At 54.0% G+C, this 25,773-nt stretch overlaps 3 protein-coding genes across 5 annotated transcripts in view; all 3 read right to left on the bottom strand.

Annotated features, from left to right (window-relative positions):
* Nucleotides 1-25,324, bottom strand: part of TSPEAR (thrombospondin type laminin G domain and EAR repeats) — a 53,624-nt gene extending 28,300 nt beyond the window's left edge. Inside the window, exon 1 of the mRNA XM_043593452.1 lies at nucleotides 25,094-25,324. Coding sequence (XP_043449387.1) covers nucleotides 25,094-25,192 — 99 coding nt within the window. The 5' untranslated portion in view covers nucleotides 25,193-25,324. The remainder of the gene's footprint in view (nucleotides 1-25,093) is intronic.
* On the bottom strand, nucleotides 1,210-11,575 carry LOC122491088 (keratin-associated protein 10-11-like). Of its 3 annotated transcripts, none has more exons than XM_043593434.1 (2): nucleotides 10,928-11,575; nucleotides 1,210-2,165 (listed from the first exon to the last, which is right to left on the bottom strand). In XM_043593434.1, exons 1-2 carry the CDS (start codon nucleotides 11,492-11,494, stop codon nucleotides 1,542-1,544), a joined length of 1,191 nt encoding a protein of 396 aa, XP_043449369.1. In that variant the 5' UTR covers nucleotides 11,495-11,575; the 3' UTR covers nucleotides 1,210-1,541. The 3 variants fall into 3 exon arrangements, with proteins under 3 accessions (XP_043449369.1, XP_043449370.1, XP_043449371.1); XM_043593435.1 differs by having other exon boundaries at nucleotides 1,210-1,508; nucleotides 10,343-11,569; XM_043593436.1 differs by having other exon boundaries at nucleotides 1,210-1,932; nucleotides 10,923-11,568.
* Nucleotides 17,802-19,167, bottom strand: LOC122491096 (keratin-associated protein 10-7-like). Its single transcript, XM_043593446.1, has 2 exons — nucleotides 18,596-19,167; nucleotides 17,802-18,517 (listed from the first exon to the last, which is right to left on the bottom strand). Exons 1-2 carry the CDS (start codon nucleotides 18,876-18,878, stop codon nucleotides 18,075-18,077), a joined length of 726 nt encoding a protein of 241 aa, XP_043449381.1. The 5' UTR covers nucleotides 18,879-19,167; the 3' UTR covers nucleotides 17,802-18,074.
* Nucleotides 25,325-25,773: the final 449 nt, after the last annotated feature.

The following is a 25,773-nucleotide window of genomic DNA, read 5'->3' as shown; positions in this document are numbered from 1 at the left end:
GGAGAGATCGGAAGCCGTCCGCCCCGGTGGTGGGATTGCCAAACGGCATAGCTGTTCTAGAACACAGCCCGTGGTCCCCGGAAAAGTTAGTATAGGACTGTTACGTGTCCCCGCAAGCCCACCTCCGACGCCCGACAGGACTGACAGCAGGGTCCCCGAGAGAGGCACCCACGTCCGCAAAGGTAAGTGCGGTGAGATGTGCTCTAGCCATACAGTGAATGTCACCCAGCCTTACAAAGAGGCTTCAGCGTCCACACGCACGCACCCGGGGGACGTCACGCTGAGTGAAGTAAGCCATCACCAAGGACAAATACCGCGCGGCCCACTTCTGTGAGAGACCTAGTCCAGTCACGTTCAGGGGCGGAGCCTGGAACGGGGGCGCCAGGCCTGGGGAGGCGGGGAAGGGGGCCGGTCGGGGAAGACGGAAGAGTCTGCACAAGGACAGCGGGATGGCTGCGCTGAAATGGACACGGAACGCTAAGGCCAGCCGCACGCGGTAGACGCATCCTTGATTTTCCGTCGTTGCGGCTTAGGGTCTACTGCTTCCCAGCCTAACACAGGGAACGGGGCCACCGCATGAAAGTGACCGGCCGGGCGCCAGGGCCCGGGGAAACTCTGCACTGTGGTTTCTGCAGCGAGCCTCGGCCAGGGGCACTGTGACCAAACCCGTGCAACTGTTCCGCTGAAGAAATTAAAGCCTCCCTGGCCCTCGTATTTAACTTAACACCTAAGCCAGTAAAATACACTTAGCGTGGCCTGGGTTATGTGGCCTGTGTGCTGAGGGACACGCGTGGCCCCGTTAGTTTCCACGGTGGGATGCCCCGCCTGCACTTACCTTCCACAGGGGAGGGAGTGGGGGTGAGGCGTGGAAGCCAAACCCACTAAGTCAGGACAGAATCCTCACATGGTGACGGTTGGGACGTGGGCAGGTGGCCGGGAAGGAGCACTGACCTCGCAGCTATGGCACCTGCTGGGACCGAATCCCCACATCCCCCTGTTCTGCCTTTGGGCACTGGGCCCAGCAGCATGGAGCTTCCTGGGCCAGGGCGTGAGTCCCACCCGTGGCCCTGCCCACACGAGGTAGGCCTGCCTCTGGGACTGCTCAGTCCCTCGTTCCTAGAAATGTTCGTGGCTGGAGGAGACCGTGTCTGGGCAAAACCCTGGGGTCCCCGCACCCCCATGAAGGTCAGATGAAAGGAAAACAAATCGGCCAGTGAAGTGAGTTTATTGGGCTTCCTGAAGAGGTGCTGACAGGTTAGGAGTCAAAGCCAAGTGACCCAAGCAGAGAAAGGGGGAGGGAAGGACAGGTGACCCAGAACAGGTGCAGGTGCCTCCTGGGAGCAGAAACCCTGGGAAGCCACGGGGTTAGCGTTCCTGGGAGGCAGGAGGTCAAGGTCAGGTCAGGAGAGTGGACACATGGGGGACCCCGTCCTGGGTGGGGGCAGCCACCTAACACAGGTAGGACTGACTGAGGGGTGGCCGGGAGGACCACAGTCACCAGGTGGGACCTGAGCCCAGCTGGCGCTGGGGGGACATGCCCATCAGCAGCAGGACTGGCCTGAGGCGGGGACGCAGCAGGCAGGGCGGGGGCACACGGGGTGGCAGAGCAGGGATACACTGGAGGAGGGTCTGCAGGAGGGGCTGGGCTGGCAGCAGGAGGGGGCTGAGCAGGGGGAATCCTCACAGCACACAGGGGTGCAGCAGACAGGCTTGCAGCAGACAGGGGTGCAGCAGACGGGCTTGCAGCAGACAGGGGTGCAGCAGGTGGGCCTGCACACGGGGCGGCAGAGCAGGGACACGCAGGAGGAGGGTCTGCAGCAGGGGCTGGGCTGGCAGCAGGAAGGGGCTGAGCAGGGGGAGTCCTCGCAGCACACAGGGGTGCAGCAGACAGGTTTGCAGCAGACAGGGGTGCAGCAGACAGGCTTGCAGCAGACAGGGGTGCAGCACACGGGCTTGCAGCACACAGGGGTGCAGCAGTCTCCCTGGCAGGGGGAGGAGGTGCAGCAGGACGGCTGGCAGCATGAAGAGGTTGTGCAGGGGGAGTCCTCACAGCAGACAGGGGTGCAGCACACGGGCTTGCAGCAGACAGGGGTGCAGCAGACGGGCTTGCAGCAGACAGGGGTGCAGCAGACGGGCTTGCAGCACACAGGGGTGCAGCAGTCTCCCTGGCAGGGGGAGGAGGGGCCGCACAGGAGGGTCAGGCAGGGGGCCGGGGCACAGCACGGGGGCTCGCAGCAGCTCTCTGGGCAGTCGTCCACCTGCCAGGAGGAGTCGGGGCAGGAGTCCGAGGATCCGGGCAGGCAGACGCGGCTGCCATAGCTCAGGTCGCTGGAGCAGACGGACAGGGTGGACGCGGCCATGGTGGGGGCGGTGTAGCTGCAGGAGGGAGTGTGTGTGAGTGTGTGTGTGTGTGTGTGTGTGTGTGTGTGAGTGTGTGAGGAGCTCCAGCTGTCTGTCGGCTTTTATACCTCCCAGCTGTGTGTTGTCACCAAGACTTCCCTTTCCTTGTTGGTGTTTTGACTGAGTCCTGAGAGTGTTTATTACTTCTGGTTTATTTACACTAAAGAGTTTGCTGCTTGGAAAATGCCTGTCATGGTTAAGGACTGGGTTGGCCCTGACTACTTTTGGTTCTCTAAGCAAACACCACAGGAAAACTCTAGAGTCCTGGAGCCCTGCGGGCATGCCGCCTGCTCACTGCCCAGTGTGCGCCCTGATGCCCGGGGGTTTGCGGCGGTCCAGGTGAGCACCGTGCATCCCCGGGTCAGCGAGCAGAAGGACCGGAACGCCGGGACAGGTCTGCCCATTGGCTGCAGGACGTCCGCACACCGAGTGCTGAGTGGAGGCCAGGCAGTCAGGAGCGAACGGGAAGGGGACAGAGTGTCTCAGCGCAGAACGACAGAGATGGACTGTGCAAAACCTAAGAGAAATGATGTGCACAGCATCCAACGTTCATCAGACGAAGCTTTCCAGGAAGACCGATTGACAAAAGGCAACATTTCTCAGACAGAGGGAGATGTGGTCTTCGGAGGTGGAATCTGACCAAACGTGGGATGAGATACACAGAGAATGCTGCACGTCGGGACACACTGGTGAGTTGTCTTACACCAAACCTAAAGAAGCATCCTGGAAGCTTCCAGAGAGATCGGAAGTGATTGGAAGCCACTCAGCGAACCGAGATGCCTAAAGACCTGGAACCACATCTGCAAAGCTGGAGGGAGATGGGATCGATTACGCGGCAGCACCGAGCCCTCTGGTGCACGGGACGGGAAGGTTCGCGGCTGCTCCGAGACCCTGCTACTCACGCACCGTCTATGAACGCAGCCGGGACTCCGTGGGCCAGCAAAACTCGGTGCAGAAACAAAGGGAAGCAGAACATAACAAATAATCAAGAGCAAAAAAGAAAAAAAATCAGCAAAGAGCAGATTGCAGTCCTCGACGTCTTCAGGGGGAAGAATTTTGGCCGCTTGGCCTTACAGAATCTATAGAGCAACTGTTCGCTGTCCCACCCCGCGTCCCTCTACGTTTCACTCGTTCTGTGGCGGCACCATGCGGAAGCCCCTTGTGTTCCCCATCCCAAACCCCTGCCACCACTGACTCTCAGTCACTACAGTTGTGCCTCTTCTAGAATGTTCTATGCATACAGTGTGCAGCCTTTCGGGTCTGGCTTCTTTCATTGAGCAGAATGCACTGGGCTTCACGCATGTCGTGAACTGACAGTTCTCTTCTCTTTACTGCTGAGTGGACTCCACTGTATGGACGTACCACAACTTGATTATTCCGTCGACGGGTGAAGGACATTTTCTTTTTTTTTTCTTCTTTTAAAAAAAAATTTTTTTTTAACGTTTTATTTATTTTTGAGACAGGGAGAGACAGAGCATGAACGGGGAAGGGTCAGAGAGAGGGAGACACAGAAGCTGAAACAGGCTCGAGGCTCTGAGCTGTCAGCACAGAGCCCGACGCGGGGCTCGAACTCACGGACCGCGAGATCATGGCCTGAGCCGAACTCGGCCGCTTAACCGACTGAGCCACCCAGGCGCTCCCGGTGAAGGACATTTTCATTGCTTCCTGCTTTTGAGGGTTATGAACATGCTGCCACAAACATCGTGTGCAGGTTTTTGCAATGCAGCGAGTCTTTATTTCTCCAGGGTAAGCACCTAGGAGTGGCGTCGCTGGGTCACAGGACAAGAGCCTGTTTAACGTGATAAAAAACCACCAAACTGCAGGGCGCCTGGGTGGTTACGCATCTCTCGATCTCGGCTCAGGTCATGATCTCAACAGTTCGTGGCTCCAAGCCCTGCCTCGGACCCTGTGCTGATAGCACCGAGCCTGCTTGGGCTTCTCTCCCTCCCTCTCTCTCTGCCCCTCCCCTGCTTGTGCACGTGCTCTCTAAATAAATAAATAAATAGCAGCCAAACTGTTTTGCACCGTGGCTGTGCCTTTTTGCGTTCCCTCCCTCCCCAACAGCACGGAGAGTTCTAGTAGAGCTCTAGTCGCCGTGTATCATTGCCAGCACTTGAGGCTGCCGGCTTTCTGTTAAACAGTAGCCATTCTAATCGGTGAGCAGGGGTATCTTCCTGTATTTGCCTCTGCATTGCCCTGATGACTAACGGTGTCAAGTGTTTATTTGCCATCCATGCGTCTTTTTGGTATTTCTGCAAGGGTTCAGGCCCCTCCCTTCTGTAGGCTTTCTTGACATTGAATTTTGAGAGTCCTTTAAGCACCGCGGATGCATACGGTGGACCTCCGGCTAACACGGGAGTTACCGTCAAACATTTGTGTATAACTTTGACTCCCCAAGACCTTAACTGTTTCTTGCCTGCTGTTGACCGGAAGCCCTACTGGTCACGCACACGGTCGATGGACACGGATCTGTATGTTGTGTATCTCTTACCGGCTTTTTTGAGGAGCAATCAGAGTTAATATGGGTAAAGTCCAACTTATCAATTTCCTTCTTTTTCAGACCATGCCTTTGGTATTAAACCTAAGAACTCCGCCCAACACACGGTCACAATGTTCTCCTGTGTTTTCTTCTGCAAGTTTAAAACGTTCACATTTTACATTTAGGCCTAGGATCAATTTTGATTCCATTTTTACACTAAGTGTAAGGTATGGGTCAAGATTCACTTTTTTTTTTTGCATATGGACATCTAGATATTCCAAACACACTGTGTCACTGATGTGTCAGAAATCAGTTGCCTGTTTTCGTGTGGGTGTGTGTGTCTATCCTGTTTCATTAATCTGCACGCTTCTGTCCCTTTGCCGACATCACATTGTCTTGATTGCTATAGTTTTAAAGCAGATCTGGAATCAGGTAGTGAAGTCCACCAACCCTGCTCATCATCTTCACATGGTTTGGGTAGTGGAGCTTCTTTGCCTTTCCAAATAAGTTTAGAATTAGCTTGTTCACAGTGACAAAAATCTCTTGCTGGGATTGCCTTGAATCTGTGGATCAGTCTGGAGGTAACTGACGTCACGACAATTACCCGACCGTAACCTAGAACATAGTCGAGCTCTCCGTTTATTTACGTCTTGTTAAATTACTCCCATCGGTATTTTTTTTATCATTCTCATGCACACATTCTGTGAGATTTATACTTAAGCTTTCATTTTTCACTCTGTTGTAAATCAAACTTTTAAACAAAAATGTTCAGTTTCAATTCTTTATTGCTATTATATACAAATGAATTGGGGCTCCTGGGTGGCTCAGTCGGTTGAGCATCCGACTTCAGCCCAGGTCGTGATCTTGTGGTTTGTGAGTTCCAGCCCCGTATCCGGCTTCTTCGGATTCTGTGTCTCCCTCTCTGTCTGCCCCTCCCCTGCTCACACTCTGTCTCTCTCTCTCAAAAATAAGTAAAACATTTTAAAAAATTTAAAAAAAAAGAAATGAATTAATTTGGGGGCACCTGGTGTCTCAATTAAGCATCCAACTTTGGCTCGGGTCATGATCTCGCAGTTTGTGAGTTCAGCCCCACATCAGGGTCTGTGCTGACAGCTCAGAGCCTGGAGCCTGCTTCATCTTCCTCTCTCTCTGAAACTCCTCTGCTTGTGCTCTGTCTCTTTCTCTCAAAAATAAATAAACGTCAAAAAAAATTTTTAATAAAAAAAATAGACGAATTAATTTTTATTATTTTAGGCTTACATACTTCAACTTTGCCAAACTCTCTTATATTTCTGGGAGTTTTTTGTATATTCTTGGGGGTTTTCTATGTGGATGATCATGTCCTCTGGGAATGGAGACAACTGCATTTCTTCATTTTCTTTTTTCTTTTTTTTTTTTTTTAACGTTTATTTATTTTGGGGACAGAGAGAGACAGAGCATGAACAGGGGAGGGGCAGAGAGAGAGGGAGACACAGAATCGGAAACAGGCTCCAGGCTCCGAGCCATCAGCCCAGAGCCTGAGGCGGGGCTCGAACTCACGGACCGAGAGATCGTGACCTGGCTGAAGTCGGACGCTTAACCGACTGTGCCACCCAGGCGCCCCTCTTCATTTTCAATACGTATGCGTTTTATTTCTTTTCCTCGCTTGTTGCACAGGTAAGGCTTCAGTGTGATGTTGAACAGGAACAGTGAGAGAGGACATCTGTATCTTCTTCCTGATCTTTAGCAGAAAGCATTCAGTCTTTTACAATTAAGTATGATGTTGGCTGTAAGTTTTTCATAGATGCCTTATATCAGGTTCAGAGTTTGTTCAATCATTCCTAGTTCACTATAAACTTTAAAAAAGTTAAACAGGAGGGAACGCTCCCCAACTCATCTTATGAGATTTATAATCCTGTGACAACAAAGCCAGGCAAAGACACTACAGGAACAGAAAACTACAAAACAATATCCCTTATGAACATCTATGCAAAAATCTTCAATAAAACACTAGCAAATTGAATTCAGCAGCAGAGTAAAGGAATTATGCACCACAACCAAGGAGGACCTATTTCTCGAATTTAAGGGTGGTTCCACATATGAAAACCAGTCAATATAATAGCCAACATTACCAGAATAAAGAAAAAAGTACACGATCATCTCAATTGATGCGGAAAAAGCATCTGAAAAAGTTCAACACCCTCTCACGATAAAACACTCAACAAATTAGGAGTAGAAGGAACTACCTCAACAAAATAAAATATATATGTGAAAATCCCACAACAAACATCATACTCAACAGTGAAAGACTGAGAGCTTCTCCTGTAAGATCAGGACAGACAGAGATGCCCACTTTCACTGCCTCTATTCACCACAGGACTGGAAGTTCTAGGAGAATAGTTAGAGAATAAAATACAGTAGCCCAAATTGGACCGGAAGAAGTAAAGTCATCTCTGTTCACAGACGCTGTGATCTTATTTGTGAAAAACCCTAAGGACCCGTTAGCACTAGCAAATGAATTCAGAAAGACAGCAGGATACGAAGTCAAAATTCAGTTGCGTTTCCATACATTGCTAATGAACAACCCCAAAAGGAATTTATAAAACAATTCCATTTACAATTGCACCAAAAAAGAATAAAGTAAAACGAATTAACAACCATGGAGGTGAAAGAGCTGTCCTACGAAAACTACAAAACATTGCTGAAACACAGTAAGGAAGACAAATACATGGAAAGGCATTCCATGTTCAAGGATTGGAACACTCAATATCGTTACGACATCACTGTCATCTCAAGCAATCTACAGATGTAACACAATCACTAGTGAAATCTCAGTGAGGTGTTTTACTGAAACCTAAAACCCCATCCTTAAATTCATGTGGAATCAAGGGATCCTGCATAGCCAAAACAATCCTGAAAAAAAAACAAAAACAAAAACAAAGCTAGAGGACTCCCACTCCTTGATTTCAAAACTACAAATCTATAGGAAGGCAAACCATAAGAGACTCTTAAATACAGAGAACAAACTGAGGGTTGATGGGGAGGGGAACGGGTGATGGGCACTGAGGAGGGCACTTGTTGGGATGAGCCCTGGGTGTCGTATGTAAGCGATGAATCATGGGAATCTACTCCCAAAGCCAAGAGCACCCTGTACGCGCTGTATGTTAGCTAACTTGACAATAAATTATATGGAAAAAAAAAAACACTACAAAGCTACAATAATGAACACAGGGTGATACTGGCATAAAAACAGACATACAGACCAATGGAATAGAGTCCGGAAATAAACATATTAGGTGCAATCATTTTTGAAAGAGCACCGAGTCCATTCAATGGAGAAATGGCAGTCTCTTCAGCAAGCGGTGCAGGCAAAACTGACTATCCCCAGGGACAAGAAGGTAAGTGGACTCTTACCTCACACCATACACAAAAACGAACTCAAAATAGACCCATGACCTAAAAGGAAGACCTAAAACTATAAAACTCTTAGAAGAAAACACAGGGCAAAAGCTTTGCAACACTGGATTTCGCGGTGATTTCCTGGATGTGACACCAGAGGCACAGGCAACATACGAAAAATACAAAAAGTGGCCTTCACAAAAAATTGTAAATATTTTGCATCAGAAGGCAATGCCAATGGAGAAGAAAAGGTAACCTAAATACAATGAGAGAAAATATCTGAAAATCGTGTGATAAGAAATTATATATAACACGTGTAGAGAATTCCCGAAACTCAACAACAAAAAACAAAACAACCCAATTCCAAAATGAGCAAAGGACTTGAATAGACATTTTTCCAAAGAAGAAGTACAAATTACGTGACCTATAAGCATGTGAAAGAGGCTCCACGTTACTGATCACTAGAGAAACACAAATCAAAACTACCATGAGAAGCCACCTTACGTCCATTAGGGTAAATATATATGCATAATATATAACATAATATTTATATGAATGTAAATACAAGGAGTTAACCACATATATTATATAGAATATTCACGCGAATAGAAACACAACGAGGAGATAACACGTAATCTACATACGTAACAAGGAGAAAATACAAGTGTTGATGAGGACGTGGACAAACCGAAGTCCTTGCGTGTCGTTAGTGGGAGAGAGAAAAGGCCCAGCTACCGTGGAAGCTTGTGTGGTGGTTCTTGAAGGAGTAGCAACGGACTTACTCTGTGGTCTGGGGATTATACTGGGAGTATGCTCAGAACTGCAAGTAGGGATTCGAAGAGAGGCTTGGACACACATGTTCACAGTGACCCCGGTGCCCTCAGCAGATAGATGGATGTGCAGACGTGGCCCGTCCACACCGTGGAACGTTATTCAGCCATAAAGGGAAGCAAGTCGGACTAGAACACGGATGAGGCATGAGGACGTTGGGCCGAGTGAAATGTGATTCCACTTATGTGAGGAGCTTCAGAGACAGAAAGCAGAAGCGTGGGCGCCAGGGCCGGGGAGGGGACACGGCAGAGCACAGAGGGTCTCAGGTGGGGAGACCGCTGGGACGGGGCCTCTTCTCCAGCACTCTGACCCCAACACTGTCTGCCCGGGCTTTTCCCAAGGCCATCTATGGAACTCGGGGTCCTTGGAGTTCCGTGCGGTTCGCCCTCCTGCACGGGGGCTGGAGATCCTGTCCAGGTGGTGAGGGCACCAACAGTGACAGGAACCTTGCTTATCTCCCTCACAAGTGCACTGGTTCTGTGCATCTTGGGCCCGGGATCTGACACCCTTGCTTCATGATCTTGTCAACTTTCAGAGTTGGCCCAGGTGGGAAGGAATCCCGTCCCTGTTACCCCATCTTGGCTGGAGCACTGCCTCCCCCGCTCCATCACCTTTCTGCTAAATGGGGAGAGCCCGTGGGAGGAACACAGGATGACCCCAGGCCCATAGAGGATGTTCTCCCTATGGGAGAACTCCCTGGAGCACCCAGACCCACTTGTCTGGGGCCGGTTTGCCCAGATGGGGCTGTGGGTGGAAACGGGCCAGGGGCTGAGGACCCCCAGACCATGACCCGTGTGCAGGTGACCAGCCTGGGAAGCCCTGAGCACTGGGCCCACCGGCACGGAGCTTCCTGGGCCAGGGCGTGAGTCCCACCAGTGGCCCTGCCCACACGAGGTAGGCCCGCCTCTGGGACTGCTCAGTCCCTCATTCCTAGAAATGTTCGTGGCTGGAGGAGACCGTGTCTGGGCAAAACCCTGGGGTCCCCGCACCCCCATGAAGGTCAGATGAAAGGAAACAAATCGGCCGGTGAAGTGAGTTTATTGGGCTTCCTGAAGAGGTGCTGACAGGTTAGGAGTCAAAGCCAAGTGACCCAAGCAGAGAAAGGGGGAGGGAAGGACAGGTGACCCAGAACAGGTGCAGGTGCCTCCTGGGAGCAGAAGCCCCAGGAAGCTTCGGGGTCAGCATTCCTGGGAGGCAGGAGGTCAAGGTCAGGGCTGATGGGTGGCCAGGAGGACCACAGTCACCAGGTGGGACCTGAGCCCAGCTGGCCCCGGGGGGACGTGCCCATCAGCAGCAGGACTGGCCTGAGGCGGGGCCGCAGCAGGCAGGGCGGGGGCACACGGGGCGGCAGAGCAGGGACACGCAGGAGGCTGGGCGGCAGCAGGAGGAGGCAGGGGCGCAGCAGGCGGGGCGGGGGCACACGGGGCGGCAGAGCAGGGATACACTGGAGGAGGGTCTGCAGCAGGGGCTGGGCTGGCAGCAGGAGGGGGCTGAGCAGGGGGAATCCTCACAGCACACAGGGGTGCAGCAGACGGGCTTGCAGCAGACAGGGGTGCAGCAGACAGGCTTGCAGAAGACAGGGGTGCAGCAGGTGGGCCTGCACACGGGGCGGCAGAGCAGAGACACGCAGGAGGAGGGTCTGCAGCAGGGGCTGGGCTGGCAGCAGGAGGGGGCTGAGCAGGAGGAGTCCTTGCAGCAGACAGGGGTGCAGCACACGGGCTTGCAGCAGACAGGGGTGCAGCAGACGGGTTTGCAGCAGACAGGGGTGCAGCAGACAGGCTTGCAGCAGACAGGGGTGCAGCACACAGGTTTGCAGCACACAGGGGTGCAGCAGTCTCCCTGGCAGGGGGAGGAGGTGCAGCAGGACGGCTGGCAGCATGAAGAGGTTGTGCAGGGGGAGTCCTGGCAGCAGACAGGGGTGCAGCAGGCGGGCCTGCACACGGGGCGGCAGAGCAGGGACACGCAGGAGGAGGGTCTGCAGCAGGGGCTGGGCTGGCAGCAGGAGGGGGCTGAGCAGGGGGAGTCCTCGCAGCACACAGGGGTGCAGCAGACGGGCTTGCAGCACACAGGGGTGCAGCAGACGGGCTTGCAGCACGCAGGGGTGCAGCAGTCTCCCTGGCAGGGGGAGGAGGGGCCGCACAGGAGGGTCAGGCAGGGGGCCGGGGCGCAGCACGGGGGCTCGCAGCAGCTCTCTGGGCAGTCGTCCACCTGCCAGGAGGAGTCGGGGCAGGAGTCCGAGGCCCCGGGCAGGCAGACGCGGCTGCCATAGCTCAGGTCGCTGGAGCAGACGGACAGGGTGGACGCGGCCATGGCGGGGGCGGTAGGGCTGGAGGAGGGAGTGGGTGTGGGTGTGGGTGTGGGTGTGTGCGTGAGTGCGAATGTGTGCCGGGTACCCTGGGAGGCCATGGCTTTTATATCTGCCCCGGGCTTGTGTTGTCCCCACAGGAGCCTCACCCCCTTCCTTGTTGGTGTGGTGCCAGGTCAGGGAAGCCACATTAGATGAGTCAGTTGCCCGGGAGGTTCTGATGACCGCCTGACTGGGGTCTGGCCCTCGGGGAAGCCGGGGTCCCTGTGGGGAGTCAGGGAAGTGGGTGTCTGTGCTTCCCTGTGGCAGACGGCCGTGACGGCCCCCCATGGTGCTGCTTGTGGCTGCACCGGGTTCCGCGGGTTACATGGGAGAAAGGTGCAGACCTGCTCCCACTGCCCCAGCGGGCCCAGGAGGACATCAGGTCCCGTGGGGGGGCCACGTGCTGGGCGGGAGCAGAGGGCAGCGTCGCAGGCACCTGGTGCCACCGGGAGCCTGGGGTCATTGGTCTGTCACATGCACACCCGCGGCCGAGGTGCGGGGGTGTGGCCGTGGGGCGCGAGGGTCCCAGCACACAGACAGCAGCCCCAGGAGGGAGGCAGGCAGCCGGGGCGGGTCTGTCTCTTACGCCCATGGGTGCGCGGTGCTCCCATGGGGGAGGCGGTGTGGGTGTCACGGAAGCAGTGATGACAGCACAGGACAACTCTCAGAGATTTTGGCGATTCCGTGGCATTGACGGGGATCTGGGCAGTGCCCTGGTGTAAGGTCGAGGGGTGACGGGGCCACAGCAGGGGACAGCGTCTTGTGCCAGCCAGGAGGCGGACGGCGGGTCTGCAGGATCCTGCCCTGGCGTCGGTGTCCCCCTGATAGAACCCAGCAGTGAAGCCACGTGGGCCTGGGGGTTTCTACGTGGATCTGTTTGAAATTATAGATTCACCAGAAGTTATAAAAAATTATACTGGGAGCTCCTGTCGCCCTTTACGCATTTCCCTCAGTGACGGCCACTTGTGTAACGTTAGCACAAGTCACAACCAGGAGATCGGCCACCCAAGATCCCACCACATTTACCCACATCGGTCTGTGTGTGTGTGTGTGTGCATCTCCGCGTGCGTGTGTCTCTGTGTGGGCACGCATGTGCCTCTCTGCAGTGTTCGTATTTATGGATCATACGGCCACCGCGGTCAGTGTGGGCGCGACCGGAGGCCCCCTCCGGCGCCCCTGACGGCCACACCCAGCACATGCATCCCTGGCCGCGCACGCCCGCCTCTCCACCTCTCCTCCTTGGCTGTACCGAGGCCGTTGCCGAAGGGGAATCACGCAGCAGGCCACTGTCGGAGGTTTTCTCGTACTTGGCTCCTTTGAGACGCAGGCACGGTTCTGTGGTCCGATGTTCTGTGCCGCTTTACGGTTCGCCTGCTGAAGGACGGGCGGGCTGTGGGAAGGTTCTTAGGGCCACATCCAATGTCTTTAATAGAACGGGGCTGTTCGGGTTATGTATTTCCTCTTGAGTGGAGAAATACGTTCTTGTCCATTTCACTGGGGTTGTCGAATCCACGCACGTCACGTGGCTCATGATGTCCCCTCATCACACTTCCTGGGGGGTCCGGGGGCCTCCAGTGAGGCTGCTCCCCTCACTGTCCGTGTCAGCGATCGGCAGCTTCTCTACCAGTACCTTCTTTGCCTCTCCCTTCCTTCTCTCTCTGCAAGGAGCATTAAGGGACTAGAGCGGGACGCTGTGAAACTCCACGACGGGTCTGGGTTCGTGGAGGGGCTGAGATGCAACCGTGGGGTCCCAGGGCGCAGGACCGGTACGCTGCCTGGCCATTCGGTTTCCATCGATATTCCACTCACGCACAGGTGGCCTTCAGCAGGTGCCCGTGCCCTCCACGCCCACGGCTGAGCACAGCACCCCCTCACCCCAGGACGATGCCCCAGAGCACACAGTGTGGACAGAGAGAGCACATCTCCTGAAGACTGCGCGAGAGTGATGGACACTCGTGGATCCACAGCAACGCTCAAAAGAAGACGTCAGGCAACGTGGGATGCAAGAAGGTATGGTCCCAGTGAACCCAGAACAGAAAGTCATCGTGTGCAGGTGATGGGGGGGGGGGCGGGAATTCAACGTCTTAGGAGAAGACCCCCCAAATAGCACTAATGACGATGTTGGTGACGTTAGCTACCATTTTCTGAGTCAGTGGGGGCTCTGAGCATTTCACATCTGGTAACCCACTTAATTTTCACATCAACTAAGTGACACGTCATTCCATACTGCGAATGAACAGAGGAGGGAGCCTGGGCACAGAGAGGTTAAGCAACCTATTCAAGGTCACGCAGCCCAACGTGGCTGAAGCGGGACCGAAGCCAGCGCATACGGGATCTACGCTCTAACCGGGACTTCCTCATTCCTAACAAAATGGTGGAAGACAGCAAGTGTTCAAGGAAATTGAACACCAAGCAGCTGGATTAAAGACTCACAACAGAGGCAGGAAACAGCAATCATGTCAGCAGTCGGAAGGACAAATGCTGGTGGTACCCCCAAAACACAAGAGAACACCCACAGATGTGGTCAGACAGCATGTAACGCACGGACGGGGTGTTCAGCCGAGACCAAACACGATAACCCAGTGGCCAGAGAGGGAGAGGAGCAGCTAAGATCAAAACAACAGTCAAAGAAATTTAAAAAGGGTTGGGAGGGGTGCCTGGGTGGCTCAGTCGGTTAAGCGTCCAACTTAGGTCACGTCATGATCTCTTGGCTTGTGAGTTTGAGCCCCGCGTCAGGCTCTGTGCTGACAGCTCAGAGCCTGGAGCCTGCTTTGGATTCTGTGTCCCCCCGCCCTCTCTGCACCCCCCTCCTGCTCATGCTCTCTCTCTCTCTCTCTCTGTCTCTCAAAAATAAATAAACATTAAAAAAAAGTTAAAAAAAAAAACAGTCAAAGAAGTAACAGAGCGTGTGCTGCCCGGAGCTGAATGGACAAGACGTGTGCGTGTGGGCTGGAAGGACTTGTGAGTTTCAAGAGCGTCACGCACTTTGAGTCAACCCTGCACACATATTGCTGAGTTTTTACAAGTTTATTTTTTTTTATGTTTATTTTGAGACACGGAGAGACAGAGCACGAACAGGGGAGGGGCAGAGAGAGAGGGAGACACAGAATCGGAAGCAGGCTCCAGGCTCCGAGCTGTCGGCACACAGCCCGACATGGGGCTCAAACTCATGGACCGTGAGATCATGACCCGAGCCGAACAAAGTCGGACGCTTAACCGACTGAGCCCCCCAGGCGCCCCCTCTTTTTCACTTTTAAATGCGGCTGCTGGGATGGCTGTAATACATATGTGGCTCGTACCATGTTTCTGTCAGACGGTGGCCCTTCAGATGATCCCAGAAAGCTGAAAGGCGTGGGGCGCGGCCAGATGGTGGGAGAAACACCCAGTTCCGTCTCAAGGAGGAATTTCTCACGCCGTATCATCGATTCGTGACTTGACCAGTTGAAACACAAATGTGAAGGGAGACTTAGACATTCACGAGTGTGACTGAAAACAGGATGTGTGTCTTTCAAAACAGCAGGGAAAGTAGAAGAAAAACATCCGTGGTGGGTATTTTAAGGACAAGAAGCAGCAGAAACAAAAAGAAAATGCCAGCAGGCGGGGCTCAGCCGTCGGTTTCGAAGGCCATCACATCTGTCAGGGCAGGGCGCCTGGGGGGCTCAGTCAGTTAAGTGTCCAACTCTCGACTTCCGTTCAGGTCATGAGCTCACGGGTTGTGGGTCTGAGCCCCGAGTCGGGCTCTGCGGTGACAGCTCAGAATCTGCTTGGGATTCTCTCTCTCTCTCTGCCTTTCTCTGCCCTTCCCCCACTCATGTTCTCTCTCTCTCTCTCTCTCTCTCTCTAAGATAAGTAAACTAAAAAAAAACACCCAAAGTACATTTCATCTACTATTTTTTATTAGGCAACAAAACTCTCGAAACGGTTCGTCATATCTAAACCCAGAAAGGCGGTGGTACCATCACGACCCAAGGAGCCAACAGGGCCTTGAGGAGTGCTTGGCCGGGTGCCGCACTCAGCTGCCTCCCGCCTCCCGCTGAGGTGCCGCTGACCCGGAGTGGGGACCGCCCGCCTCCTGCACGTCGGGGGCTCACTGGGCAGCTCTCCCCGCCGCCCGCCCTCCCTCGGGGGCCCTCCGACTCTCCGGTCAGGTTTGTACACACCCGCCGTAAAAACCACGAGGGACAAATGAAGACACCGTGGCTGACAGGGAAGGGCCCCTCGAGAATTAAGGGTCCACAAACGACAGGGGGACACACACGATCCTTCCTGAGAGTCGGGGCGTCACGGGGGCTGTGCCTCACCTCCGGGAACCCGTGGGCGAGCGGGGCTGACCACCGTCCTGCTGGTGGTCAGAGCCACAGACAGAGAGCTGCTCACGGCCAGAGGGTGCCGGGCGCCCCGACCCTTTCTGTGCCTGCCCCCCCTCCCCGCCAGCTTGAGAAGCCTTCAGCTGGTTCTAAATGAAGAAAGAAAAAACCTGATGGAAATCAAAGGGCACCGATTACAGGAAGGCACGCTGAAACTTGAAAACAAGCGAGTGATTTAGCACACTCCTCCAGTGAGCCCCAGGTGATGTCCTGCGGGGTGGGTGCCGGCCGCCCGGCCATCGGTGAGTGTGGGGCCAGCTGTCCCCGTGAGGCCCGCACACCTGACGTCCGCGGCCGCGAAGGCTCGGGCCCTGCTGATCCACTCGGGGCTGCTGGCTGTTCACAACCACTTGAAGTGCTGGATTTTGGGTACAGTTGGTGAGACTAAAGATGCCATTCCTCTCTTCTCATCCCGGGTTAGAGCCCAGGGAAGCACCCCTGCTCTGATCCACAGCACTTAGCAGAACCCAGAGTCACTTTGGTCCCCAGGGCACGTGCCAGTCTGGCCGACTGGGACTCGGGAGTGAGCGGTTCTGGGGGTCGAAGGGACCGCAAGTCAACGGCAGGCGCCCGCCGGGGAGGGCAGAGGAAGAAGGGGAGGAGGGGTCTTCAGGGAGAAGCAGGACAGGGCCGGGCGCCTGGGCCGTCCTGGCAGGGAGGGTGGGGTGGGGGCCAGAAGCTGAAGCTCAGTGAGATGGGGCAGAGGAGGGGAGGGGCGGCGCCCAGGGAGAGGCCAGGCTGCTGGGTGGGTGGGTGTGGCTGTTCACCGAGCGACTTGGGGACCGGGGACGAGGGACAGGACACGCCCTGCACCACAGTGGGGGGGCATGTTGGCATCCACAGGGATCCCGGGTGACTGGCCGGCCAGCCATCCAGGAGTCACAATGTTTTGTGCCAGGAAACGCTCCCCAAGGGACACCTGCTTCCTTCTGACCGCAGGTTGGTACATCACAATGTTGCCAGGCATGGTTTCCCTCGAATGTGGCCCGAGGGCTTGTGAGGCCTCCCAGACGTGGCCCCTCCTCACTGGGGATCATCCGTGGCCCAGGGCACGTGCCTGCTGGGCACCGTGCCTGTAGGACCAGTGGGAATCCCTCCTCCCCGTTTCTTCCAAGGTGACCTGCCTGAACACTTGAAATCCTGAGGGGACAGCCCAATGAGACCCACCATTTTCAGTACCCCAGACCCTGGGCTGTTGGTCCGGGGAGATGGTTAATTTTATGCGTCGTCTTGGCCAGGCCATCACGCTCAGTTGTTTGGTCAAACACATACAAACATTGCTGTGAAGGCCCAGACTGGTATTTACATCGGTCGGCTCTGAGTGAAGCAGATTATCTGCCATATGGTGGGTGGGCCTCACCCAATCAGTTGAAGGACTCGGAGCACAGACAGAGGTCCCCCAAGAGGTAGCCGGAGTCTATCAGCAGACCATCTCTGGGCTCAAGCTCCAACATCAGCTCATCCCTGGGAAGCCTGCCCTGCAGATTTTGGACTTGCCGGCCCCCGCACTCACGTGAACCTATGCCTCAAAACCGCCGCATGTTTATGCACACATCCTATTGGCTGTGTCTGTGGAGAATCCTGACCGACACGGGCTCCCGTCATCACCGCGCACAGCACTCATGCTCCTGGCGTCTTCACACAGAGGGACGCGCTCGCCCCTGTGCCGAGGGCCACCGGAGAGTGGCTGGCACCATGCATGCCCCCAAGGCGGAAGCTCTATTAACCGGGCCTCCTTTGTCCCTGGCAAAGGCTCAGGGCCCGACAGATGGCCCTCCGTCCCTCACTGGTGAAGGGCTCTAGGGGCCTCCCAGGTGGGCCGGCTTGTGGGGCTGTCGGGGGACAGCCAGCGCAGGAGGCCCAGCAGGGGGTGCGGGTGGCCGCCCTGCCCTACGGTGCTGTTGGGACGGACGCGACTCCAGGCCTCTCAGAGCAGCCCCGCCCGCGTGCAACATCACAGCCCTTCCCTGCTGGCCGAGACGCGCATTCGAGGCCTTTGGAGGGGCTGACGGTGACTTTATTGGTTAACAGATAGGTCGCTCACGTAGGACAGGACAAAGTGACCTCAATCCGGCTATGATAGAGAGGAGGACACCGGGTGACACACAGGGCCCTCGGGAAGCTGCAGCTGCCCTAGGGAGCCAGCCCGACAGTGAGGGCTCAGCCTTGTCTGCTGCGGTGGGCATCTGGGGGCAGAAGGAGACCCCAGACTGGGCTCGAGGCTCCGAATACTTTGGGTGGGAGTCCTAGTAGCAGTGGGGGGACGTGCCCATCAGCAGCAGGACTGGCCCGAGGCGAGCACGCAGCAGGCAGGGCGGGGGCACACGGGGCGGCAGAGCAGGGACACGCAGGAGGAAGGTCTGCAGCAGGGGCTGGGCTGGCAGCAGGAGGGGGCTGAGCAGGGGGAGTCCCCACAGCAAACAGGGGTGCAGCAGACGGGCTTGCAGCACACAGGGGTGCAGCACACAGGGATGCAGCAGTCTCCCTGGCAGGGGGAGGAGGGGCCGCAGGACAGCTGGCAGCATGAAGAGGTTGTGCAGGGGGAGTCCTGGCAGCAGACAGGGGTGCAGCAGACGGGCTTACAGCATGCAGGGGTGCAGCAGACGGGCTTGCAGCAGACAGGGGTGCAGCAGACGGGTTTACAGCATGCAGGGGTGCAGCACACGGGCTTGCAGCATGCAGGGGTGCAGCAGTCTCCCTGGCAGGGGGAGGAGGGGCCGCAGGACAGCTGGCAGCATGAAGAGGTTGTGCAGGGGGAGTCCTGGCAGCAGACAGGGGTGTAGCAGACGGGCTTGCAGCAGACAGGGGTGCAGCACACGGGCTTGCAGCACACAGGGGTGCAGCACATGGGCTTGCAGCATGCAGGGGTGCAGCAGTCTCCCTGGCAGGGGGAGGAGGGGCCGCACAGGAGGGTCAGGCAGGGGGCCGGGGCGCAGCACGGGGGCTCGCAGCAGCTCTCTGGGCAGTCGTCCACCTGCCAGGAGGAGTCGGGGCAGGAGTCCGAGGCCCCGGGCAGGCAGACGCGGCTGCCATAGCTCAGGTCGCTGGAGCAGACGGACAGGGTGGACGCGGCCATGGTGAGGGCGGTGGGGCTGCAGGAGGCGTTGTGTGTGTGTGTGTGAGTGTGTGTGTGTGTGTGTGTGTGTGTGTGTGAGGAGCTCTGGCTGTCTGTCGGCTTTTATACCTCCCGGCTGTGTGTTGTCTCATCAGCAGGCTGAGTGAAGCTCCCCTTCCTTGTTGGTGTTTGGTGTTCTGCTGAGTGCTCACTATGCTGCTTCCCAGTCCAAAAGCTGCTGGCTTGTGAGGCTCTTGAGTGGACCTCAGGCCATCCTGACCTGCGTTCGTCCCAGAGGAGAGACAGCAGAGATGCTTTGATGCTTTTGTGGAGACCGTAGCAATCAGGAGATTTTCTGGAAGCGACAGCCTGGGCTCCATCCCGTGGGGGACTGCCTGTGTAAATAGACCTTGTCTCCAAGGGCAGGGACGAGGAGGGGGGCAGTCCTGGAATCTGGGCTCTGAGCCAAGGGAGGGAGGCCCAGCTGAGGACAGGTCTGACGATGCTCGGCCGGCCTGGCCACGGGACAGGATGCACCGTGTGGGGTGATGCCGCTGGTTGCAGTGGGCGTAGATTGGACTCGCTCTCCCAGGAGGAAGTCCTGGGGCAGGTGTGAGGACAAAGTGTCCTGGGGGCAGAGACTGGCTCACAGAAGGGGCCAGGGTCACAGGCATGGGCTAGCACCGTACGAATGACCGTGAGGGGCGACGTGTCTGCTTCACCGCTTCATGCCCCATGCTTGCTTCCACACCTGAGACCTAGTGAGCACGTAACACCCCACGTGGCCCCTCACGTCCTCGTGGACACTCGGCCATGGTACTCCAAGCTGCAGGCCTCCGGCGGGGGCTTGTTGGGGCCCAGGGGGCTTCTGGGTTTAAAGCCTCACTGACACCTGATGGATGGGACTGGGGGCTCTGCCAGTCAGCCCTCAGTGGACAAATGTTATTATCTCAAAGAAATAGTGGCTTAAAACTTACCGAATCTATTGAAAAACTTTAATCTACACATCCAGGAGGCTCAACGCACTTAAATAAGTTACGCACAAAAGACCCGCAGACAGACACGTCGCGGCGAGGGTGCCGATGGCAACGTGGATCCACAGGAAAATGGGAAGAGAACCAGAAATGATGAAAAGGCCAGGAGAGCAAAGCCTTGCATTTCATCCTTGTTTTCCTTTCTTCTCTCAGCTTCTTCGAAGTCATAAAAGGCATTAGGTAATAATTACAATACATTATTGGGTTTTTTACATGGACCGATGGAGTGTGTGTTAACAGCAAGACCATGAAAGGGGACAAGAAGGGACAGCATCCCATACGAAAGGGACAAGAAGGGACAGCGTCCTGTATGAAAAGGAGAATGTTTTTATGTCACGGGAGTGGAGCTGGTATAAATCAGAAGCTAATTCGGCTAAGGTAAAATAAACACGCGTAAGCCCTAGAGAGCAAACACTAGGAAAAACTTTTCTTTAAAGTGAAAAATCATTGGGGCGCCTGGGTGGCGCAGTCGGTTGAGCGTCCGACTTCAGCCAGGTCACGATCTCGCGGTCCGTGAGTTCGAGCCCCGCGTCAGGCTCAGGGCTGATGGCTCAGAGCCTGGAGCCTGTTTCGGATTCTGTGTCTCCCTCTCTCTCTGCCCCTCCCCCGTTCATGCTCTGTCTCTCTCTGTCCCAAAAATAAATAAACGTTGCAAAAAAAAATTAAAGTGAAAAATCATTAAATAAAAAAGCCGCCTGAGGGGCGCCTGGGTGGCGCAGTCGGTTAGGCGTCCGACTTCAGCCAGGTCACGATCTCGCGGTCCGGGAGTTCGAGCCCCGCGTCAGGCTCTGGGCTGACGGCTCAGAGCCTGGAGCCTGTTTCCGATTCTGTGTCTCCCTCTCTCTCTGCCCCTCCCCCGTTCATGCTCTGTCTCTCTCTGTCCCAAAAATAAATAAACGTTGAAAAAAAAAATTAAAAAAAAAAAGCCGCCTGAGAAAACATTCACTAGGTGCACAGGAACGTGCCAACGGAGGATAAGAGGAACGCAGGCAGGCGACACGAGACGCAGAGGGAGAGGAACGGGTAGTAGCAGGTGCTCCCTCCAGCTGCGGCTGGTTCTCCCCGCGGGTGGCGGTCACGTGATGGAAAATCGCCGCTCACGCTGGATTAGCAAATGTTGACGCTTGGCTCCTGGGGGACTAGAGTCAGGTTCCTGTGAGCCCCTGGTCTCACTTTCATCAACCGATCAATACAGAACCCCGTTTCATGTGTGTCCAGGAAAAAACACAGCATCTCCCTTCACCCGCACATAATGCTCCTGACGCCAGCTGCGTGGGTGCCCCATGATTGAGTTCCATTCCCACACTCCCCAGCGCTAGCGCAGACCCCAGGTTAAGGGTGCGGGCCACGAGACTGCCCTCACTTCAGAGGCCAGCCACCGGTAGTAGGTGCCCAGTTACCCACAACGTCTGCCTGACTTGGCTACAGAACGGAGGTCCCTGTGACCTCCCCCTTGGGGTTATTACTTTGCTAGGGAAATAGATGAGCTCTATTGCTGATTTGTTACAAAGGTTATTTTAAAGGATACAGATAAACAGCCGCATGGAGGGATGCCCAAGGCGAGGCCTGTGGCGGGGGGCAGCAAGTACAGGAGCTTCTCTCCCTGTGGAGTTGGGGTGCGCCACCCTCCTCGGCACATGGACACATTCACCAGACTGGAAGTTCTCAGAATTCTGCACGTTGGGGTTTCTACGGAGGCTTCCTCATGCAGGCACGATCTGTCATTAACTAAGTTTCTAGCCACTCTCCCCTTTCCTGAGGATGGGAATGGAGCCTACAGCATGAAGCTTCTAACCAAAGCTTGGTCGTTCTGGTGAGTAGCCCCCATCCTGAAGCTAACCCAGAGTCAATCACCTCATTAGAACAGAAATCATTCCTACCACCCAGGAAGTCCCAAGGCATTTAGGAGCTCTGTGTCAGGAACTGGGGTCAAAGACCAAATATTAGCAAGAACCAGGACAGAGACACATATATTTTATTATACACATATTCTCTCTATATATATCATATTAAATATCTCAACATACATTATTATTTCACAGTGAATATCTAGCATTCATTGCTGATTCTCTGAACTCACCTCCAATTGCAACATAACTCACGCCTGAAGGAATCTTATTTAACGCATGTATTTTCTCCATGAGGCACATCGCAGCCTTCTTGCACTTATGAGGCCATGTCAAGCAGTGACATCACCAAAAGAAGCACAGGATCATGGAAAATGTGGCACTAAATAGACAGCACAAGACACCTGTTTGGCCTCCACTGGGAACCTGTGTGTGGGGACACCCAATGTTTTGCTGCTCTGTGCACGTCCATGAAACACTGTGAAAGCACTGTGAGTATTGACTTTAAGATTACAGATCAATTTTAGTGAGTAGCTGAAGTTGCAAATGCCAAATCCATGAATAACAAGGATCAATAATAACATCAATTGTGAATGAATTAAATAATACAATCAAGGGGAAGATTGTTAGACTGGATAAAATTGAGATTCAACTATATACTCATTATAGGAGACACACTTTAGAGTCAAAGATACAGCTAGACTGGAAGTAAAAGGATAGGAAAAACATATGCAAACAGCAGCCACAAGAAAATATTAATATTTACTAACATCAGATAAAGTAGACTTTAAAACAAAAATTGTTACTAGAGACAAAGAGGGATATTTTATAATGATAAAAAGGTCAATCCATGAGGAACATGTAACAATTATAAACACATATGCAAATAATAACTGAGTACCAAAATAGACAAGGCAAAAGCTGACACACATAAAGGAAAAAAATAGACCATTCAATAACATTAGTTGAAGACCTCAATATCCCAATTTCAACAATGGAAAGAACAACTGGAGAGAAGATCACCAAGGACATGAAGAGTACTGTAAACTAGCAAGACCTAATGGACATCTGTAGGACACCCCAACCAACAACAGCAGAATGTACGTCCTTCAGTAACGCACATGGCACATCCAATAGGACAGAGCATAGGCTAGGCCATAAACAAACGCCAGTACGTTAAAATGGATACAAAAATGCAAAGTATGTTCTCTGACCACAGGGGAATGAAATTAGAAATTAGTAACAGAAAAGAAATTGGGGAATTCATAAATATGTGGACACTAAACAACACACTCCTGAATAACCAAAACGTCAAAGAAGAATTCAAAAGGGAAATCATAAAATACTTTTAGGGGCACCTGGGTGGCTCAGAAGGTTGAGCGTCTGACTTCAGTTCAGGTCATGATCTCATGGTTTGTGGGTTCGAGCCCTGCATCAGGCTCTGTGCTGATAGCTCAGAGTCTGGAGCCTGCTTCGGATTCTGTGTCTCCCTCTTTCTCCCCCCTCCCTGCTTGTGATCTCTCACTCTCTTTTTCAAAAATAAATTTAAAAATTTTTTTAAATTAAAAAAATACTTTTAAATGAATGAAAGTGAAGATTGAAATACTAGAACTTACAGGATGCAGCTTCTTAGAGATTTACAGCTGTAAGTTGCTATATTCCACTTTAAGACATGGCAGACAAGCAGAAGGAAGGAAATGATAAAGATCAGACCATAAATAAGTTAAACAGAGAATGGAAAAATAATACAGAAATGTCAATAAAGCCAATAAAACTGGTTCTTTGAAAAGATCAATAAAATTGACAATCCTTCAGCTACATTGATCAGGGAGAGAGAGACAGACGGAGAGACAGAGAGAGAGAAGACTCAGATGGTGAGAATCAGAAATGAAAGAGAGAACAGTGCTGTCAGCCTTTACAGAAACAAAGAGGATTACAGAGAAATGCTGTGAACAACTGTGTGCCGAAAAATTATATACGTTAGATGAACAAATCCTTAGGAACAAAATAACTGTCAGACTGGTACTCTAGAGGCTGTAGAACATCATTTTGTTGCATTAAAGAAAATATAAATCCGTGGGAAAACACCCCCGTTTAAGGATGAGAAGACCTGGGGCGCCTGGGTGGCTCAGTCGGTTAAGCGTCCGACTCTTGATTTCGACCCGTGTTCGGGTCATAATCTCACAGGTTTGTGGGTTCTAGCCTGTGGAGCCTGCTTGGGATTCTCTCTCCCTCTCTCTCCCTGCCCCTCCCTTGCTCCCTCCCTCCCTCTCTCAAAATACATAAATAAGCTTTAAATACAACATAAAGAAAGCCACTTGTATAAAAGCTGCTTCCCGGAGTGATGTAATTTGAGTCCCCCGGGTAGCGCGATCTCGGTGACAGGACGTGTTCACCACATGCTGTACTTAATCCCCTACGTAGAAGCACTAGGATAAAAGACGTTTCTGCAACACAAGTTTTGCCCCAAGAAATAATCACTGAGCAGAGCAGAAAGTAAGAGATGAAGCGGACAGCACAGCCAGTCCGTGGGCGGTACACACATCAGAGTCGTCCAGAGTAGAGTCCTTGCGTCCAACTATTGGAGTCGTGTTCAGGACAGTAGCTGACAAGACAGAGGCTTTACGCTGAGAAGTGGAATTTATGTAAAGCAGAAGAAAACAGAAATTATAGAAAGGGGAAAATGCAGCGAATGGAGTAGAAAACTCGGCAGGCTTGACGGCAGGAAAGAGAGGGGCTTTCGTGAGCAGACATCACTGACGCATCGGGGAGTGTCGCCTTCCACAGCACAAGCCAATCAGGACCGTGACCGGGGGTGGAAGGGCCCTCCTTTCCTAACTGAGGACTCTGACCTGGTCACACACCTATGAAATGCACTGTCCTGGGCCCCACGGGGAAGCAGCAACGGGCCCCTGGGGGCCTCACCTTGGGGGGCTTCCAGCCTGGTGGGGGAATGGGAATATTAGCTGGATCTGAGGTGGATGAAACCCCAGATCGCAGGTAACCACGTCCAAAAGGGCCTGTTCTTACCGTTTTATTGTTTACATTTCCAATGAAGAGACGGCAAAGTAAAAACTCTAAGCATCATCCCTAGCCTTCGACGGTTCAGCCCACCAGAAAAATTTCCATTGCAGGAATTACCGGTACGAATTCCCAGCAAACGGTGTCTCAGGTTCTTCTTGCACACACACTGTGATGGGGACCTCACTACCTACCGGGTCCGGCCACTCTTGACCCTACAGATACCGTAGGAGCCTCTGGCTGGAGCCTGGCCACAGTCTGGAGCGGCCGTGCCCGCTGTATGTGGGGGCAGTGAGGACATCACAAAGGAACATGAGTAAAAAGCATCACTGACCTTAGGGGGAAGACTGGGAACTTTCAAGGTTATGACGATCGAAAATTCTTCAGGGAAGAGGTCGCATTGGAAGAAAATCCTCGATGCGGGGAAGCTCATGGCGTGGGGGGCGGCGGCCGAGAGCTGGAGTCCTCGCACGCCATTCGCCTGTGTCACCCTGATTCCGCCCGCAGCGCCATCTGGAGGGAGGGCCTCTGCCAGGATGTCCAGGGGGCGCAGGTCTGTGTCAGGGAAACCACACGTGGGTTATGCGGGTGCTTACGGGGTGCCTGGCGCGGCAGGCTCTGAACCCTCATGGGGCCCCTACGAGTTTCCCCTTGAACCAGTGGGGAAACTGAGGCCCGAGGGTTAAGACGGCAGTTGAGTCTGTGGCAACCCCTCCCCCCTCCGCCAAACCCCGGAGCACATCCCGTGGCGCCACTGTTTCCCAGTTGATAGCCGAGCCCTGTGCTGGGCGAGCCAGGGGACAGAGGACGGACGAGTCCCCTCGGGGGCTGGGCTTCAGGAGTTCAGGGACCCTGGAACATGGAGCATGGCATTTCCTGTGGCCTCAGCGGGGCTCCGTGACTCGTGTCCCCGCGTGCTGTGGGAGGTAGGGCCGTCGTGGGACGGGCACTGCTCCTCACACAGCCTGCAGAGGGGCAGACATGCTCCCGGAGAGCCTCTGTCCTACAGTTCAA

Source organism: Prionailurus bengalensis, chromosome C2 (genome assembly GCF_016509475.1).
Source record: "Prionailurus bengalensis isolate Pbe53 chromosome C2, Fcat_Pben_1.1_paternal_pri, whole genome shotgun sequence".
Classification (NCBI taxonomy): Eukaryota; Metazoa; Chordata; class Mammalia; order Carnivora; family Felidae; genus Prionailurus; species Prionailurus bengalensis.
Note: the sequence above shows the minus strand (reverse complement) of the source record. Positions and strands in the feature narration are given on the sequence as shown.

Excerpts from the sequence above, each read along its gene's own strand:
- LOC122491088 (XM_043593434.1), bottom strand. The coding sequence starts at position 11,494 with ATGGCCTCCCAGGGTACCCGGCACACATTCGCACTCACGCACACACCC. Across the intron at positions 2,166-10,927 it reads GCACCTCCTCCCCCTGCCAG|GGAGACTGCTGCACCCCTGT; the intron begins GGAGACTGCTGC and ends TCCCCCTGCCAG.
- LOC122491096 (XM_043593446.1), bottom strand. The coding sequence starts at position 18,878 with ATGGCCGCGTCCACCCTGTCCGTCTGCTCCAGCGACCTGAGCTATGGC. Across the intron at positions 18,518-18,595 it reads CTGCACCCCTGTCTGCTGCA|CCTCCTCCCCCTGCCAGGGA; the intron begins AGCCCGTCTGCT and ends TGTCCTGCGGCC.